This window comes from Balaenoptera acutorostrata, chromosome 6 (assembly GCF_949987535.1).
Source record: "Balaenoptera acutorostrata chromosome 6, mBalAcu1.1, whole genome shotgun sequence".
Classification (NCBI taxonomy): domain Eukaryota; kingdom Metazoa; phylum Chordata; class Mammalia; order Artiodactyla; family Balaenopteridae; genus Balaenoptera; species Balaenoptera acutorostrata.
This window is the reverse complement of record NC_080069.1, coordinates 114,813,949-114,830,538: the sequence shown is the minus strand read 5'-3', so window position 1 is coordinate 114,830,538 and position 16,590 is coordinate 114,813,949. Positions and strand designations below refer to the sequence as shown.

At 45.0% G+C, this 16,590-nt stretch overlaps 1 protein-coding gene across 2 annotated transcripts in view; it reads left to right on the top strand.

The window, feature by feature from the left end:
* NR6A1 (nuclear receptor subfamily 6 group A member 1) overlaps window positions 1–16,590 on the top strand; it is a 216,229-nt gene extending 199,639 nt beyond the window's left edge. For both annotated transcript variants that reach the window (XM_057548903.1, XM_057548901.1), the window contains exons 8-10: window positions 4,644–4,765; window positions 9,462–9,614; window positions 11,351–16,590. In XM_057548903.1, the coding sequence (XP_057404886.1) occupies window positions 4,644–4,765; window positions 9,462–9,614; window positions 11,351–11,439 (364 nt within the window). In that variant the 3' untranslated portion in view covers window positions 11,440–16,590. The remainder of the gene's footprint in view (window positions 1–4,643; window positions 4,766–9,461; window positions 9,615–11,350) is intronic.

The window sequence follows — 16,590 nt, the reverse complement described above, 5'->3', positions numbered from 1 at the left end:
ATCCCTGTGGCTATAAAGTTCAGGATGGATTGCATAGACAAGGCTAGAAGACAGTGGCTGTGTCGGAAGCTGTTCCATAGCCTAGGTAAAAATAAACAAGTCCTGGACAAGGCAGCAGTGACCATGGGAATAGAGAGGGCAGCACAGAGTTAAGAGATGACAGGGAGGTAAAGTCAGTGGGACCTCAGTGAGTGGAAAAGTTGGGGATACTGCCAGGCAGGTGGGCACCGATTCTCTTAGCCAAGATAATGGAGCCTGGGAAGAACAAGTTGAGAGATGAGCCGCTCTGAGTTTGACTTGGGGTCTGTTGAGTCTGAGATGCATGTGGAACTGCCCAGGAGGCCAGAGGAAATGGAAGTAAGAGAACCTTTGGAATCAGGTTCATCACTGTAAGGCAATCCCCAGACTGTGGAGAGTGTGGAGTCTGTAATTGGCCACAGCTCTTCCCTACCTTGCCTACTCCGGCGTTACTCCCACTCCCACAAAATGCCTTTACTTTTTCACAACTGTTGAGTGCAAGCGAGTTCCTGCTGTCATGAAAGGACTTTTCCCAGATGATACATGACCACCTCCTTTTCTCTTCTCAAATCTTGAATCAAATTTATGGTGCCCATTTTCCTTAATCAGGCTGTTATCAGACAGTGAGCCGGGTGAATTTGATTTAAAGCAGATTGTAGCACCAGCCAGTGACTGCTCCTGGCCCTAATCAAGACTCCTTCACTCTTAGGAGAAGATGCCTTGCACTAGATGGGCTTTAATGGGCACTTCTATCTCGTGGACACTAGCTCCATTTCTGCCAGATCTCTGGAAAGTTGCCTCACAGCTTCCCTGCTAAGACCCTAGCTGTAAGGTTCAGGAAACACAGTCTTTTCTTTTTGCTGTGATAACACGAGTGATGTTGCTGCTGCTGTTAATAATGATAATAGCTAACAATTATAGACTGTTTATTGTGCCAAGTTCCATCTTAAGTGCTTTGCAAGCATTATTTGTTTAGTCCTCACCACTTCCCTAAGAGACTGTACTAATATTAACCCTGTTCCACACATGAGGAAGGAGCATGAGGTTCAGAGAGGTGAAAACTCAAGGCTGTAAAGCTAAAAGAGATGGAGTTGAGATTATCATCTAGATCTGTTGTGCTCTAAAGCTCAGATTCTTCACCATTACTAAATTTTTCAGCCTTCTCAAAAGTTTGACTTTCTGGAATGTGTCCTGGAGCTGCAGTCTTACTTTTCATCCTGGAGTCTATATGTGGGTACTGAGATGGCAGTTCCTCTAAGGATGTGGCTGATGACTGCTTCTGGGAGTAGGTGCATTTAGATGAGTGAAAAAGAGACAACTGGGCCTTTCAGCCCCCTTAATGGGACATAACTTAAACAGTGTCAGCTTCAATTGCTGACTGAATGGTCCAGTGGTTTGGGGGATCCTGGCAGGAATGTTTTCCTTGTCCTAACATGCTTGTGTAATGGTAACCTAGAAGAAGAATGGGTGTGTTTGTCCAACTTTCAGGCTTTGAATGCTGATAATTTGTAGACAGGGAATACAGGGGCGTTAGAACTGTGGAGTGGGCAGATGTGGAGGAGGCACGGCTGCAGGAGAAAGCAGGCCCATGGAACAGAGAACAATTTGTTTATCTCAAGGGGCGGGATGCGGGGTGTGGAGGAAATCTTTGCAGTCAGGCTGTGGAGACTGAGTGGGGGCTGCTGGGCTGGCTGCCAGGGGTCCATGCTGGTTGCCTATCCTGGGAAGCTTGGGAAAGAGGGTATGTGCTCTCCCCAAGAGAGAGGGCAGATCTGGGTCATATACTCAGGCCAGGCATGTGGGAGTTCCTTTGTGTCCCTCAGGTCAAGACTCAACTGGGAATAGGTTTAGCATTGCTGTCTAGGGGTCTGGCTGGTAGCCACACACCTGCAGGTTCTGCAGAGCCAGAGTGAGCACTTGCGGCAACAGGTTACTTACTGATGAGGGGAGAGAGTGTTATCTTTACTTGCTATACTGCTTGGTCACCAGACAGATGCTGACACTGCTGCATCCTCCTTTTGTATGCCCTACCCCATCCCATCTCTTCCCCACCCCTCCGAACAGATACTGATGGGCGTTTTCAGTAAAGACCTTTTCCCTCTCAAGAACAGAAGTAGCTGACAAAGTACTGTGATGAGGAGTGATCTTCACTCACAGGCACACTGCTTCCTGCAGGTCTCAGCATCATGGAGGCAGCGGAGGGGCAGTTCTATGCACTGCAGCGAGTCCAACACCCACTCTGGATTGGGCCCTGAGCTGAGTTGCTCTGGGAACACAGACCTCCTGAGGTATCCCCTGTGGTAGCACGTGGTAGCCTTTCCCAGTTGCCAGTTAAGAACAAGACAGTCAGGGAATGGACAGTGTAGTGCTGAGAAAGCGACAGACTTGGAATGAGAAAACTTGGGTTTAAACCTTGTCCCCACCACCACTAATTTGTTTTATTCACTTAGAACTTTGGAGAAGGCATCTCTTCTGCTTCTTCTTCCCTAACATGAAGGTGATATTACTTTTCTCACAGATTAGCAGGAGGGTAAAATGTAAGAATACAATAAGGGCACAGTAAATAAGCTCTCTGAGCCTTTGTTTCCACAAGTGAACAAAGAGGATTATAATATCCTTTTTTGTGGACTTATTGGAAGTATCCAATGAAATGATGTATGTAAAATATTTAACAAAGTGCCTGGCAAGTAGCAAACACTCAACAAATGGTAGAAAAATAGATATGGTTATTAGAGTGGTTATTAAATATAAGTGGGTCTATGAGCCAATCTGAGAACATATTAATAAAGTTGTGAAAGCCATTGGGCCAGGAGCAGAGAGAAACATGGTAGTTCAAATTAGCAAACTGGGACCCAGAGGGTCAGGGCTCCGGATTGCAAGCAGCTGCTGCTGTGGCTCCCCCTGGTGCTTGAGAAGTGCAGGTGCCTCTGGCCCCAACAGGAGCCAGGCTTTCCCCAGGGAAGAGAAAATGTCCTGCCTGGCCAGGAAGCCAAGCCCTTGCAAAGCCTTCAGAGTCAACACAGAAAGCAATAGGACCCAGACAGCAGTAGTACATTCCCAGGAATTCTGGACCCTACCCAGAGAGGGGCTTCTTGCCTAGCATGGGGCTGTAGTACCCCAATCTGAACAAGTCACCAGGAAACAACTCTGAGGCTAAGCATCTCTGACTCAGCTGCATCAGAGGCCTGTCTGGAACACCTAGAAGAGTGGATGCTGGGCCTGACCCCAGCTTGTATAAACTATTTCCCCACTAAGCCTTTGCCTCCTTGGTTTGGGAGTATCTCCATTTCTGGTATAAGATATTCCCCACTATGACCCAGAGTATTAGTCCCCCAGCCTAGGGCTCCTTTGCCTAAAACTTAGTGTTTCCCCAAAGAATTAACTCCTAATCCAAAGAAAGCAGCATGGGGGCTTCCCTGGTGGCACAGTGGTTAAGAATCCACCTGCCAATGCAGGGGACATGGGTTCGAGCCCTGGTCTGGGAAGATCCCACACGCCGCAGAGCAACTAAGCCCGTGTGCCACAACTACTGAGCCTGTGTGCCACAACTACTGAAGACCGCGCTCCTAGAGCCCGTGCTCCGCAACAAGAGAAGCCACTGCAATGAGAAGCCTGTGCACTGCAACTAGAGAAAGCCCGCGTGCAGCAACGAAGACCCAATGCAGCCAAAAATAAATAAAATTAAAATAAATTTAAAAAAAGAACACTCCTGAAAGAAAAAACATTTAAAAAAAAAGAAAAAGAAAAAAAGCAGCATGGTCAGCGTTGAGTCTTCTCTGCTAATGGATGCCACCTCAGATATTGAGAAAATCAAGGCCTTAGGGAGTTAGCCCAGGTTCAAGGTTCTAGCTCTGCTACCAACTAGCTGTGTGCTTGTGGACCAGTCCCTTCTATTCTTTGAACTTCAGTTTCTCATCTGTACGATGGTGATTATAATCTCACCTAGCACATAGGGCTGAGAAAACTAAATGAGATAATGCACATAAAGTGCCCAGCACAGAGACTGGCATGACATGGAGGCTCAATTTATGTTTCCCTTTCTCCCTCTCTAGCTGAAGTCAGGGATGCCAGTAAAAATGTTCACTGTGCGTAACCTCAGCCATGCTGGAAACAGTGAACTTAAATACAATCAGCAGCTTTTTCTTCATCGTGGCAGTAGCTCACATAGAGTCACCATGGTAGCTGCCATTGTTACTAGAGGCTGCATCGCAACAACAGCAGTATCTTAACGATGTCATACTTCTTTACATTTACATCCCAAACCCCCGTGACCCTTGTTACCCCAAGCAGGCAAGCATTATTTTACAGAGGAGGTCCTCAAAGCTTAGAGAGGTCAAAGGACTTTCCCAAGGTCTCACAGCTTGTATGTGATGGAGCTGGATTTGAACTTAGATTTGATTGACCCCAGCTGACCTTGGGAGCAGCAGCTTGTATGAGCTGCCTTGGCCTCTAGACAAACCATGGATTCACCTGTCCTTCACAAGTGTGTCTGGATTCCATTTCCCCCAAGCTCAACCTCTTTCCTATCTTAGCTACCTTAAGGAGCTGTAGGTGACTTCTATCTCCCTTCCATTACCTCCACTGGTAATCAGAGCCCGTTATTAACACCGGTGTCTGTTCCCCAGATTTAGTGATGAAGGGATGGAGGTGATTGAGCGGCTCATCTACCTGTATCACAAGTTCCATCAGCTAAAAGTGAGCAATGAGGAGTATGCTTGCATGAAAGCAATTAACTTCCTAAATCAAGGTGAGTAACTGGGCGTGGGAAGAAAAGACTTTTTTTTTTTTTTTTTTTGCCAGTGAATATTTGCCCTTTTGCCTTCATGTTTCACCCCTACCCCGTTTACCCTCAGGACTGTCACACAGAATCTGTCACACCATGTGGGTACCGATCTTGGAAGTCCTGTGCTGCCCTCATCATCATTCTGCCCCACTATAGTGCAGAGCATGGTTTGGATTTTTTCTTCAAACCTAAATGCCACAACCTCTATAACTCATAGAGGAAGGAAGAGGATTTGCTTTGTTTAGTCAGTTTTAATGCATTTAAACACAGACATCAAGGACAGTACATGCGTCATTTAAAATATGCACCAAGTTTACCAGCGACTGAAGAAGAGCAGAGTGACTGATGAAACTACTGAGATAAGGGATCTGTGACAGGCTGACGGCCCCTTCAGGGCAGAGCGGGGGTGCACAAAACTCACACACCCATATCAAGCATGGCTTTAATTCGAAGAGTGGTGGGTGTGATTTACATGGAGTATTACCTGCAGAGTGGTGCTTGGTAGCTGCTGGTAAGCAGAGTATGCAGGAGAATTTGTGCTCCCTTTCTTCCAGAGTAGCATATGAGTACTCTACTCTCAGAGTGGGGCTGGGCTGTTTTGCTGCCTATGACATTGAAAGTGCTATGTTCCGGTATTCAGTTTCCTAATCCAGAGACTCTTGATCCCCTCCTCTTTGCCCACTCCTCCCTCAGTACTGACCTCTTCCTCTTGCTTCTGCACCTTTCATGCATTTATCTGGTGTTCTGTGTGCCTCCCTTAGGCCAGGCCCTGTGTTGAGCATTAAAGACATTGAAATAAATTAGATCCCAGGTTCCTGGCCTCAAGAAGTATACATTCTGATGGCACTTGTTACATTGCTTGAGCCTCAAATTGGGGGAGATCAGTAACAACTACTTGGAGGGAGGACCAGAAATCTGAGAGCTGGGCCTCAAAAGGCTGGGTAAGATTTATGTATAGAATATTTATATTCTATATACGAAAAAGGGGGATTGTGTGTGTTTATATGTATATGAACACACTATATAATATATATATACATATATGAGAATGAGAGAGACATCTACAGGCGTACCTTGGAGATATTGCAGGTTTGGTTCCAGACCAGCACAATAAAGTGAATATTGCAATAGAGCGAGTCACATGAATTTTTTGGTTTCCCAGTGCCTGTGAAAGTTATGTTTATACTATACTGTGATCTGTTAAGTGTGCAGTAGCATTATGTCTTAAAAAACAGAGTACATACCTCAAAAAAAAAATATTGCTATAAAATGCTAACGATCCTTGAGCCTTCAGCGAGTTGTAATCTTTTTGCTGGTGGAGGGTCTTGCCTCAGTGTTGTTTTTGTTTGTTTGTTTTAATTTATTTTTTTATTTTTTATTTTTTGAGTATAATTCCTTTTATTTATTTATTTATTTATTTTGGCTGTGTTGGGTCTTCGGTTCGTGAGAGGGCTTTCTCTAGTTGCGGCAAGCGGGGGCCACTCTTCATCGTGGTGCGGGGACTGCTCTTCATCACGGTGCGCGGGCCTTTCACTATCGCGGCCCCTCCTGTTGCGGGGCGCAGGCTCAGTAGTTGTGGCTCACGGGCCCAGCTGCTCCGTGGCATGTGGGATCTTCCCAGACCAGGGCTCGAACCCGTGTCCCCTGCATTAGCAGGCAGATTCTCAACCACTGCGCCACCAAGGAAGCCCTAATTTATTTTTTAAATTTATTTTTGGCTGCGTTGAGTCTTCGTTGCTGCATGCGGGCTTTCTTAGTTGTGGCAAGCAGGGGCTACTCTTCATTGAGGTGCGCAGGTTTCTCATGGCAGTGGCTTCTCTTGTTGTGGAGCACGGGCTCTAAGCACGTGGGCTTTAGTAGTTGTGGCACGCAGGCTCAGTAGTTGTGGCTTGCGGGCTCTAGAGCACAGGCTCAGTAGTTGTGGCACACGGGCTCAGTTGCTCTGTGACATGTGGGATCTTCCTGGACCAGGGCTCGAACCCGTGTCCCCTGCACTGGCAGGTGGATTCTCAACCACTGTGCCACCAGGGAAGCCCTTGCCTCAGTGTTGATGCTGCTGACTGATCAGGGTGGTGGTTGCTGCAGGTTGGGGTGGCTGTGGCAATTTCTTAAAATAAGACCACAGTGACATTTGCCACGTCAATTGACTTTTTCTTTGATGAACGAACTTTCTGCAGCATGCAATGCTGTTTGGACATTTTACCCACAGTAGAACTTCTTCCAAATTTGGAGTCAATTCTCTCAAACCCTACTGCTGCTTTATCAACTAAGTTTTTGTAATATTCTAAATCCTTTGTTGTTATTTCAGCGGTCTTCACACAGCTTCTTCACCAGGAGTAGATTCCATCTCAAGGGACCACTTTCTTTGCTCATCCATAAGAAGCAACTCCTCATCTGTTAAAGTTTTATCATGAGATTGCATCAATTCAGTCACATTTTCAGGCTTCACTTCTCATTCTGTCTAGTTCTCTTGTTGTTTCCACCACATCTGCAGTACTTCCTCCACTGAAGTCTTGAACCCCTCAAAGTCATCCATGAGGGTTGGAATCACCTTCTTCCAAAATCCTGTTAATGTTGATATTTTGACCTCTTCCTCTGAATCATGAATGGCATCTAGAATGGTGAATCCTTTCCAGAAGGTTTTCAATTTACTTTGCCCAGATCCTTCAGAGGAATCACTATCTATGGGCAGCTATAGCCTTAGGAAATGTATTTCTTAAATAGTAAGGCTTGAATGTTGAAATTACTCCTTGATGCATGGGCTGCAGAATGGATGTTGTGTTAGCAGGCGTGAAAACAAAATTAATTTCATTGTACATCTCCATCAGAGCTCTTGGGTGACCAGGTGCTTTGTCAGGGAGCAGTAATATTTTCAAAGGAATCTTGTTTTTCTGAGCAGTAGGTCTGCACAGTGGGCTTGAAATATTTAGTAAACCGGGTTGTGAACAGAAGTGCTGTCATCCAGGCTTTGTTGTTCCATTTATAGAACACAAGCAGAGTAGATTTAGCGTAATTCTTAAGGGCCCTAGGATTTTCGGAGTGGTAAATGAGCGTTGGCTTCAATTTAAAGTTATCAGCTGCATTAGCCCCTAACAAGAGAGTCAGCCTGTCCTTTGAAGCTTTGAAGCCAGACATTGACTTCTCTCTAGCTATGAAAAGTCCTAGATAGTGTCTTCTTCCAATATAGGGCTGTTTTGTCTGCATTGAAAATCTGTTGTTTAGTGTAGCCATCTTCTTTAATTATCTTAGCTAGATCTCTAGATAACTTGCTGCAGCTTCCGTATTAGCACTTGCTGCTTTACCTCACACTTTAATGGAGACAGCGTCTTTCCTTAAATCTCATGAACCAACCTCTGCTAGCTTCAGACTTTTCTTCTGCAGCTTCCTCACCTCTCTCAGCCTTTATAGAATTGAAGAGAGTTAGGACCTTGCTCTGGATTAGGCTTCGGTTTAAGGGAATGTTGTGGCTGGTTTGATCTTCTATACAGACCACTCAAACTTTCTCCATGTCGGCAATAAGGCTGTTTTGCTTTCTTATCATTTGTGTGTTCACTAGAGTAGTGCTCTTAGTTTCCTTCAAGAACTTTTCCTTTGCATTCGCAACTTTGCTAACTCACAAGAGGCCTAGCTTTCAGCCTGTCTTGGCTTTTGACATTCCTTCTTCACTGAGCTTAATTATTTCTAGCTTTTGATTTAAAGTGAGAGATACGTGACTTTTCCTTTCACTTCAACACTTATAGGCGATTGTACAATTATTAGTTGGCCTAATTACAATATTGTTGTGTCTCAGGGAATAGGGAGGCCCGAGGAGAGGGAGAGAGACAGTGGAACAGCCAGTTAACCTAATAGTCAGAACGCACAACATTTATCAGTTAAGTTTACCTTCTCATACGGGTGTGGTTTGTGGCACCCGAAAACAATTACAATAGTAACATCAAAGATCACTGATCATAGATCCTCATAACAAATCCAATAATAATGAAAAAGCTTGAAATATGGCAAGAATTACCAAAATGTGACAAAGAGACACGAAATGAGCAAATGCCATTGGAAAAAATGACACCGATAGACTTGCTTGGTGCAGAGTTGCCGCACACCTTCAATTTGTGAAAAATGCAATATCTGTGAAGTGCAATAAAGCAAAGCACAATAAAACAAGGTATACTTATATACAGAAAGAAAAACTGGAGTGACCCAGTAGAATACCAGTGACCCAGGTAGAATAGTATGAGTAGAAGCACATAGGAGACCATGTGTAATTATATGTAGAAGCGTGAAGACTTCTGAATGGTTCCAGCAAAGAGCAAATTTAAAGATACTGTGAAGGATAAATTGGGAAAGGTAGATTATTCAGTTAGTTGTTCAACATCCACTGGTGCCCATTTTGTGCCAAGCCCTGTGCTGGGAGCTGGGTACAGAGTTGAGAAACATAAGCCTAGCCCTCAGGGGGCTCAGACTAGTGATTGTCCTTGATAATTTTTTCCTTTATCTTATTTCTCTTCCCTTACCCAGAGCTTTTGTTCCTCCATGTCAGAAAGAGAGAAGATCCCCTGTTGAGACAATGTTTAATAACTTTTCTTTGAAAGATACACATATTCAAGGAGCCAGTGTTTCTTCCACATTATAAAGCCCCTCCCATTTCCTGTGGTTTTTTTCACAGATATCAGGGGTCTGACCAGTGCCTCGCAGCTGGAACAATTGAACAAACGATATTGGTACATTTGCCAGGATTTCACTGAATATAAATATACACATCAGCCGAACCGTTTTCCTGACCTCATGATGTGCTTACCTGAGATTCGCTATATTGCAGGTAACATTCTGGGTCCTGGGCTTCCAACCCTTCCTTGCTTTTCTTAACTTGTGAAGGGAATGAGGAAAGCAGTGTTTTCAGGATGCTGATGCCAGGCCTATCACCAGCTGAATAAAAGAGGTACTACCCCTGCCCTCAGAAAAATTATATTATAATGAGAAGTTTGTTTTTTCTTCGTAGGGAAGAGAATCTAACATTTCCTAAGCTCCTGTGATGTGCAGGGTCCTTTGTGACCTGATATCATTTAATCTCAATTTCTGCAGGACTGGTGGTTGGTGCTATTATGGCCATTCTATGGATGGGGAAAGAAGCTCAGAGTTTCTCAAATTAACGTCATTTCCTGAATTATATACTTTAAAAGGGTGGATTTTATGGCATGTGAACTAACTATATCTCAATTATTTAATTGATTTTATTTCATGGAATTGCCTATAGGTTTTTGAGGATCTTTCATTAAAAGTGATATCTTTAAAATAATTCTCAAAAATCCTGTGTTCACAAAGGAATTTTTGTTTTAGTTGTTTTGTGGTCTTGACCCCTTTCTGAGCTTCTTGACATTTTAAATAGGTCCATTTCAACATGAAATCCTGGCTTTTGTTGTTGCTTTACTTCCATTTGGTAAAGATTCTTGTTTATAGTTATCTAGCACGTACTGAGGGGCAGCTCAGAAATGTGACCTCTGGGCTGAGATTGTTCCTGTAAAATTCAGCAGTACAATTTTGAAGGAAAAAAATTTTCAGTCTGATAAAATCAAATTTTACTTTTTGGGTCACAAAATAGTCTAGGAGATGTGAACTGGACTTAAATAAACTATTGGAATTTTAGGAGTGTTTTGATAGTGTATGTCTCAGCATTTTTAAAACTATGTTCTACCAAGCAAGATATTAATCAGGTGCTCTGTGAAATACAGGTCAATAATTATATCCCACTCTCCCCCACAGAGCTGGGTTGTCAACACTGACAGCCCTTGGAATCACCTGGGAAGCTTTTAAAAAATATCCATTCTTGCGTTGCACCTCTGAAGATTCTGACTTAACTGATATGGAGTGGAGCCTGGTCATCAGTATTTAAAAAAAAAAATTGCCAGGTGACTGTAGGGTTCTGTCAGGGAGAAGAACTATAGCCTCATATTTACAAAGTATATTAGCATCCTGAGTGCTCTTAGAAGTCCTCCAATAAAAAAAACCTGTTTTAACCCTGAATTTCTCAATTTATTTGCCCTGTAAACCCCACCTCCTTTTTCCTTGCTACGTTTTATTAACCCATTATACTATTCTGAAGAGCAGTATTTTATAGAATGCTAGTTAAAGAATCTACTAGGAAATGAAATAGGATATAAGTTTCTCATGTTATTTTCGCTCTAAGAGGACATCTAGGAATACCTTTCAGTTTCAGATTCCTCATCTGTAAAATGGGGATTAAAAAGTAAAATCTGTCATACAGAAATATTGTGAGAATTAAATGAGATAATGTATTTAAACACCTAGCACAGAGTTCAGTATTCTTTGGATAGTAGCAACAATTAGAGCTTGCACCATTACTGGACTCCCTAGGGCACCAAAATAGGTCTGGGTAATAGGATGTTAGCCCAGTCTGTTTTACCTTTGTAATACTCGTGGCACTTTCCTCACCCCAGTCACTAGAAAAGGCAGTGTTCTTTCACCAGCCCAAGAGGAGGCAAACACGCCCTTCTACTAGTGGCCACGGCTAACTTTTCTTTTTCTGCCTTTTCCCAGGAAAGATGGTGAATGTACCCCTGGAGCAGCTGCCCCTCCTCTTTAAGGTGGTGCTGCATTCCTGCAAGACAAGTGTGGGCAAGGAGTGACCTGTCCCCAGCACCCCTCCTCAGGCCAATGGCAAGGCCTGGGGTGGGCAGGACAGGCTCCGGAAGAAAGAGCCAGAGAGACCAAGATGGAGGCTCTGGAGCAGCCTTGCCAGTTGCCTCCATAGCAAAAGAGTTTTTGTTTGTTTGTCTTGTTTTTTTAACCTCATTTTTCTATATATTTATTTCACGACAGAGTTGAATGTATGGCCTTCAACATGATGCACATGCTTTTGTGTGAATGCAGCCGATGCATTTCCTTGCAGTTTACAGAATGTGAAGATGTTTAATGTTACAGTGTTGTCATTGTTTAGAGATAGTTCTTTTGTATTTTGAGGGAGAGGGTGGGATGGGGCTGAGATGACTATTTCCATAATATTGACAAAGATGACTACCTCAGTGGAAAGGGAGGGGTGTGACCAACCCTACTTTTTCCACATGTTCTCAGCAGATTCATACATTTGTCTGTCAGAGAGCAAACTGCCTTTTTCTAGCTACAGAATTACCAGGTAAGAGAGCACACCATAAAAGGGAAAGTGGTATTAGGAGGTTTACTAAGCAAAGTGGGTGAGACATTGGGAACAGGACAAGAGATGAGGATTTAGCTATCTCTTTTCTTTGGAAAGCATGAAAGCTGAGAGTCGGGCACAGTGACCAAATCTAAGTTAGGTGTCCTCCCTCCAGACGAGTCCTCAGGGAGAAGGGTTTCTTTTCTCACACCACACTGTGGGGCCTCCCCTCTCCACCATCCATACGACCACTACTAATTTCTGCCACTGTCACCTTTTCACCTAGGCAAAGCCCTAGTGGTAAGCTAATCCTTGGGATTTGCCTACCATCTCCCTTGGGGCTCACAGCTACCTAGTTTCCTTACTTTCCTTAGACTCATTGCCTCTCCCTTATAAAACTTGACTTCTTATTGGCCCTTTGAAAAAACAGGTGAGTTCAGAATGTCATGTCCAGAGTCCTGATGCCCACTACTGATTTACTCTCCTTTCACCTTCAAAGAGTAGTGGGACAAAGACCAGACTGCTAATAGCATAAACACTCCTCTTTTGGAGTTCCCTGTTTCTCTCCCCACCCCATCCCATTCCACCTCCAGATCTGAATCTAAAACTGCAGTCTCTTTTCCAAACAGCTGGAAGGATCATTCACCCGTCTGCTGACCAGAATTTTTGCCCCTACATTCTACTCCATGCTCTCCTAATCTCTCCCAAAATGAAACCAGGTTTCTTCAGAATAGTAAGCCCAAGACCCAGAGTGGCCCAGCTGTCCCTTAGAGTTATCCATGGCCTGGCTGACCAAGGTATGGAGGGCTAGAGTCCAAAGCTCCTGGAAGGGAAGGGGGCCTTTAAACTACCTCATGTTCCTAAAGGCCTGGCTGCCCCCTCTGCAGGTATGGCCTGGACCCCTTGTTCTTTCACTACCTGCCCCGCCTAGTCCTGGGAAATGTTCCTTACCCTCTTGGCTTTGGCCAGTAGTCACACAAGGTCTGTCATGGAACTCTTTCAGGTGCTTTTCCCTTCTCTGCCTTACTACAGCAGTTGTCCCTGCCTAAACCCACGTACCTCCCACAGCCAATGCAGCAGACAGGCCAGTTAGCTGGGTACATCTCTGGCTAGGCTTGAGGGGCCTACAGGACCTCCTTTTGCCTGTTTAGTCAAAGGCTGTTTGCTCTCTTCCCAGCTCAGCCTAGCACACTTACTCAGAGGGCCACAACATTGTGTGCATATCGGGTAGTCTGCGTCAGATTGTAATTTTTTCTTTCCGGTGAAATGTTACGGGTACCAGCAGAGTGATGACTTTATCCCTTGATGGATCTAAAACTCAGAGCATTACTTCCCAATGCCGTTTCCCCATTTGCTCTGAGAAAGGAAAAAAAAAGAAGAGACGTGGTCCTCAGGAAAAGCACCAACCAGAATGTTTTTCACATGTCAATGGGAAGATTTGTGTGTGTGTATTTGTTTATTTCTAAATTCACAATATTTTTGTTTTTCTGCTCTTTTATTTAACCAACTAGATCACACTCTTTGGCTACAGGTCAGACTCCGAGCCGCTTTCCTCAAGGTAGGGGAGGGTACACATATCAGAGACCCCTTCTCCAGGACGGCTCTAATGTGCTGCATCTTTCTTTGCTAGACCTCCATCGGCCAAATTATTATTTTTTTTTGAAATTGCTTTTCTCTTAAATTAAGCATTTTACTGGTTGGGTTGGGTATCAGAGGGAACTGCTCTCCATGAAGCAGCAACATGTCTCTTTAATAATGCAGCATTAAACACAGCAAGTTGTTAATTTGTCGAGTGGGGGAAAGGTTCTGCAAGTTGCCATTGTACAAATCCATTTTTACAAATGTTTGCAGCAGATTCCACAAGAACAAAGAGCCCATTCATTGCTGAGAGCCCTGCAGAATCTCTGAGCCAAGTGGCCTTGTGTTCCAAGCCGGAGCCTGACCTGTGGACCACCTTTAATGTCTTCTGCACCCAGTCCTTTTATGACATGGGCTTTTTTTAAACAGGGTAAAGTGACTGTGTTGCGTCGCAAACTCAGGTATTATGAGAGGAAGGTAGGAGTGTAGCTAGCAGTGTGGAGACATTAGGTCAGCCACTAGATGTATTTGTGAATTCAGTTTGAAGGACACAGAGAAAGGTTGGAGGGGGAGGTTTGATGTGTTTATTTTTTGCCTTTCTTCCCATGATGTTTGGTTAACAGGTAGCCTTTTTGCTAGTGGAAAAGAAAAAAGTTGTGCATGTTGTCTGTAATTCCCCTCCCTTCTGTCCTCTCTCTGATCCCCTGCCACCAGCAGCACTCACTTTGAGTGAGAATTTTTCCACCATAAAAATATGACTCTGAAGGCTGTGTGGTAAAGGAGAATCCCACCTCATTGCACTGCACTGAAACGTACAAGCTCTTCCCTTCCTTTCCCTTTGAATGTTTTCTTGACCCGAGACAGAAGTTTGGAATCTTGGAACTTCACCTACAACTCATGCTCTATGGCTCCTTTGTAGACTTTTGGAGTCTTTCACAAGGCTTGGTGGTCTTACCCTCAGTCTGGAGAAACTCCCCAGAACCTGTCTCAAAGCACTCCATCTGGCTCAGAGGATACCCAGCCCCCCAGCCAGGCCTGATCCTTAAGTGAGGTGGGCAAACCTCCAGGGACAGAAAGCAGCAGGCAAGAACCTCTGTCCTGTTCCCCAGATCCAGAGGAGGAGGGATAGAGGGAACTGAGGGGTCTCCATGGCATCATGACAGTCACCCTCTCCACAGCACCGTGCCTCTCACCTGCCACGCCTTGTCAGGGAAGAGAGTCCTGCCGTGGCCAGTGTGTCACCAGGTCCTTAAAGCCCTGGGCTCTCTGAGCTGGCTGCCTTGCTCTACTGCCCATATCCTACCTTTGTTCTCAATTTACTGGGGAATGGGACAGACGGAGACAGACAGACAAACCCAGTATGGGCAACATCTAGGCCATGTCCAAGGTTGGCCAAAGTAAAGGGACTCTGGCCTCCCAGCAGGGCAGGAAGTTGAGCAGTGGTTCCAAGTCTTTAGCTCTGGGCCCCTGGTCTGTGTCTTTTTTTCCTTGTTGCTTTTTAAAATTTTGCAATTGTTTTAAGAAATCCAGTCTTTTAGACCAGCCCTTTTATTAAACTTTAAATTTTTCTTTGATTTTTTTAAAGTAAAAAAAAAAAAAATTAAAAAAAAAAAAAAACTAAACAAAAACCCCACCACTCTTACTTTCCCCAACTTGATCCATGAGAGTCCCCCTGCACTCCCCTCTGCCTTTGCAGTTGATCATTCCTCCCTTTTCCCTCAGCTTGAAGCATCTATGTCCAGTGTCTGTGAAATGATGTTTTATCTGTGTCTCAGGATAAGAAATGGCAATCATTCCACCAGGTGCTGGAAACTGGTTAGCCTTGAGGCAAGGGTTTCTAGGACCACAGCTCAGGGATGTGTATTTAATTACAGGGTCCCCAGAAACCCCTCTCCTGGCTACCACAAGCAGCAGCTTCTTTTCTGGGCTTGGGAGCCAGACCTGGACTGTTTCCTCAGAGGCAGGGCCCCCAGAAAAGATCCTGGGGCTTCCTCTTTGGCCAGAGCTGGGCTCCCTTGAGACTTGAAGAATTCTGGCTGTCCTGCAACATAAGCCGCAGTGACCCTGCCTCTACCGGCTCACAAGATGCCTGGTCCCTCTGCCTAATCCAGTCCTCATCTGGCCTCCCTTCTCTGGGCCTGCAGCCCTCAATGGGCCACAGCCTGCTCAGGAATCAGTTGCAGGCTCAAAGGGAAGCTGTGAATCAGGCCAGAGTTTGCTTCGAGCCCAAGAAAAAGGTTGTCTTAATGGTGGAGGCTAGTCTTCCAAATCCGAGAGCCAGCCCTGCCAGCCAAAGGATCATTTTTGCCCTTTGGTGACCATTGTTTTCTTTCTCTGAAATGTCTTATAATAGGTGATAATGTTGTTGACTCAAATTTCCATGAAAAAGAAAAAAAAAACAAAAAAACTACCTCTTGAGTGACATCCTGGTCTATTCCTCTCTGAGGAATCTTGTGGGAAAAGAATACTGTAGCTCCTGCTCTGTTTACATGTTTCTGTTGGGAAAGAAACCCCGCCTGCCCTGGGGTGTTGGTGTTTTTGTCTATGTTGCCATCCCAGGCCTGCGATAGGGGCTTGTGGCTGTGTTGTAATGTCTGGGCCATGTCTGAGGAGTCCTTCCCACCTGCCCAGCCAGGGACTAGCCACCCCCTTGAAGAGGCTTCCATTTCCTTCCTATGATCCAAGGCACAAGGAGCACCACCTCCCGTGACACCACCTTCAGGAGCTCTGGTGGCACGTGCATCCATGAGCCTACCCCTGGGCTACCTACCCGAGGCCCACCTCTACCCACAGTCCTGTATAGGAGTCGAGTAAACAGGATGTCTTTGAGCCCTTGTCCCCAAAGGGCCGGCCAAGGGCTGCCCGCCAACCTGGCTCCATCAATCCTGCATGACCAAGTGATAGTTGGCGGGCTCTGCTACCCAGGCCCTCTGCTACCTCCCACCCTGCCATCTGGCAAGGGATGGGCCCTTTTCTGTGAATTGACTACCTGTGGAAATGTGACCAATTAGTGTGAAATGCATGTTTAGCAAATGTTAGGTACTGTATTTGAACCAATAAATGTGAA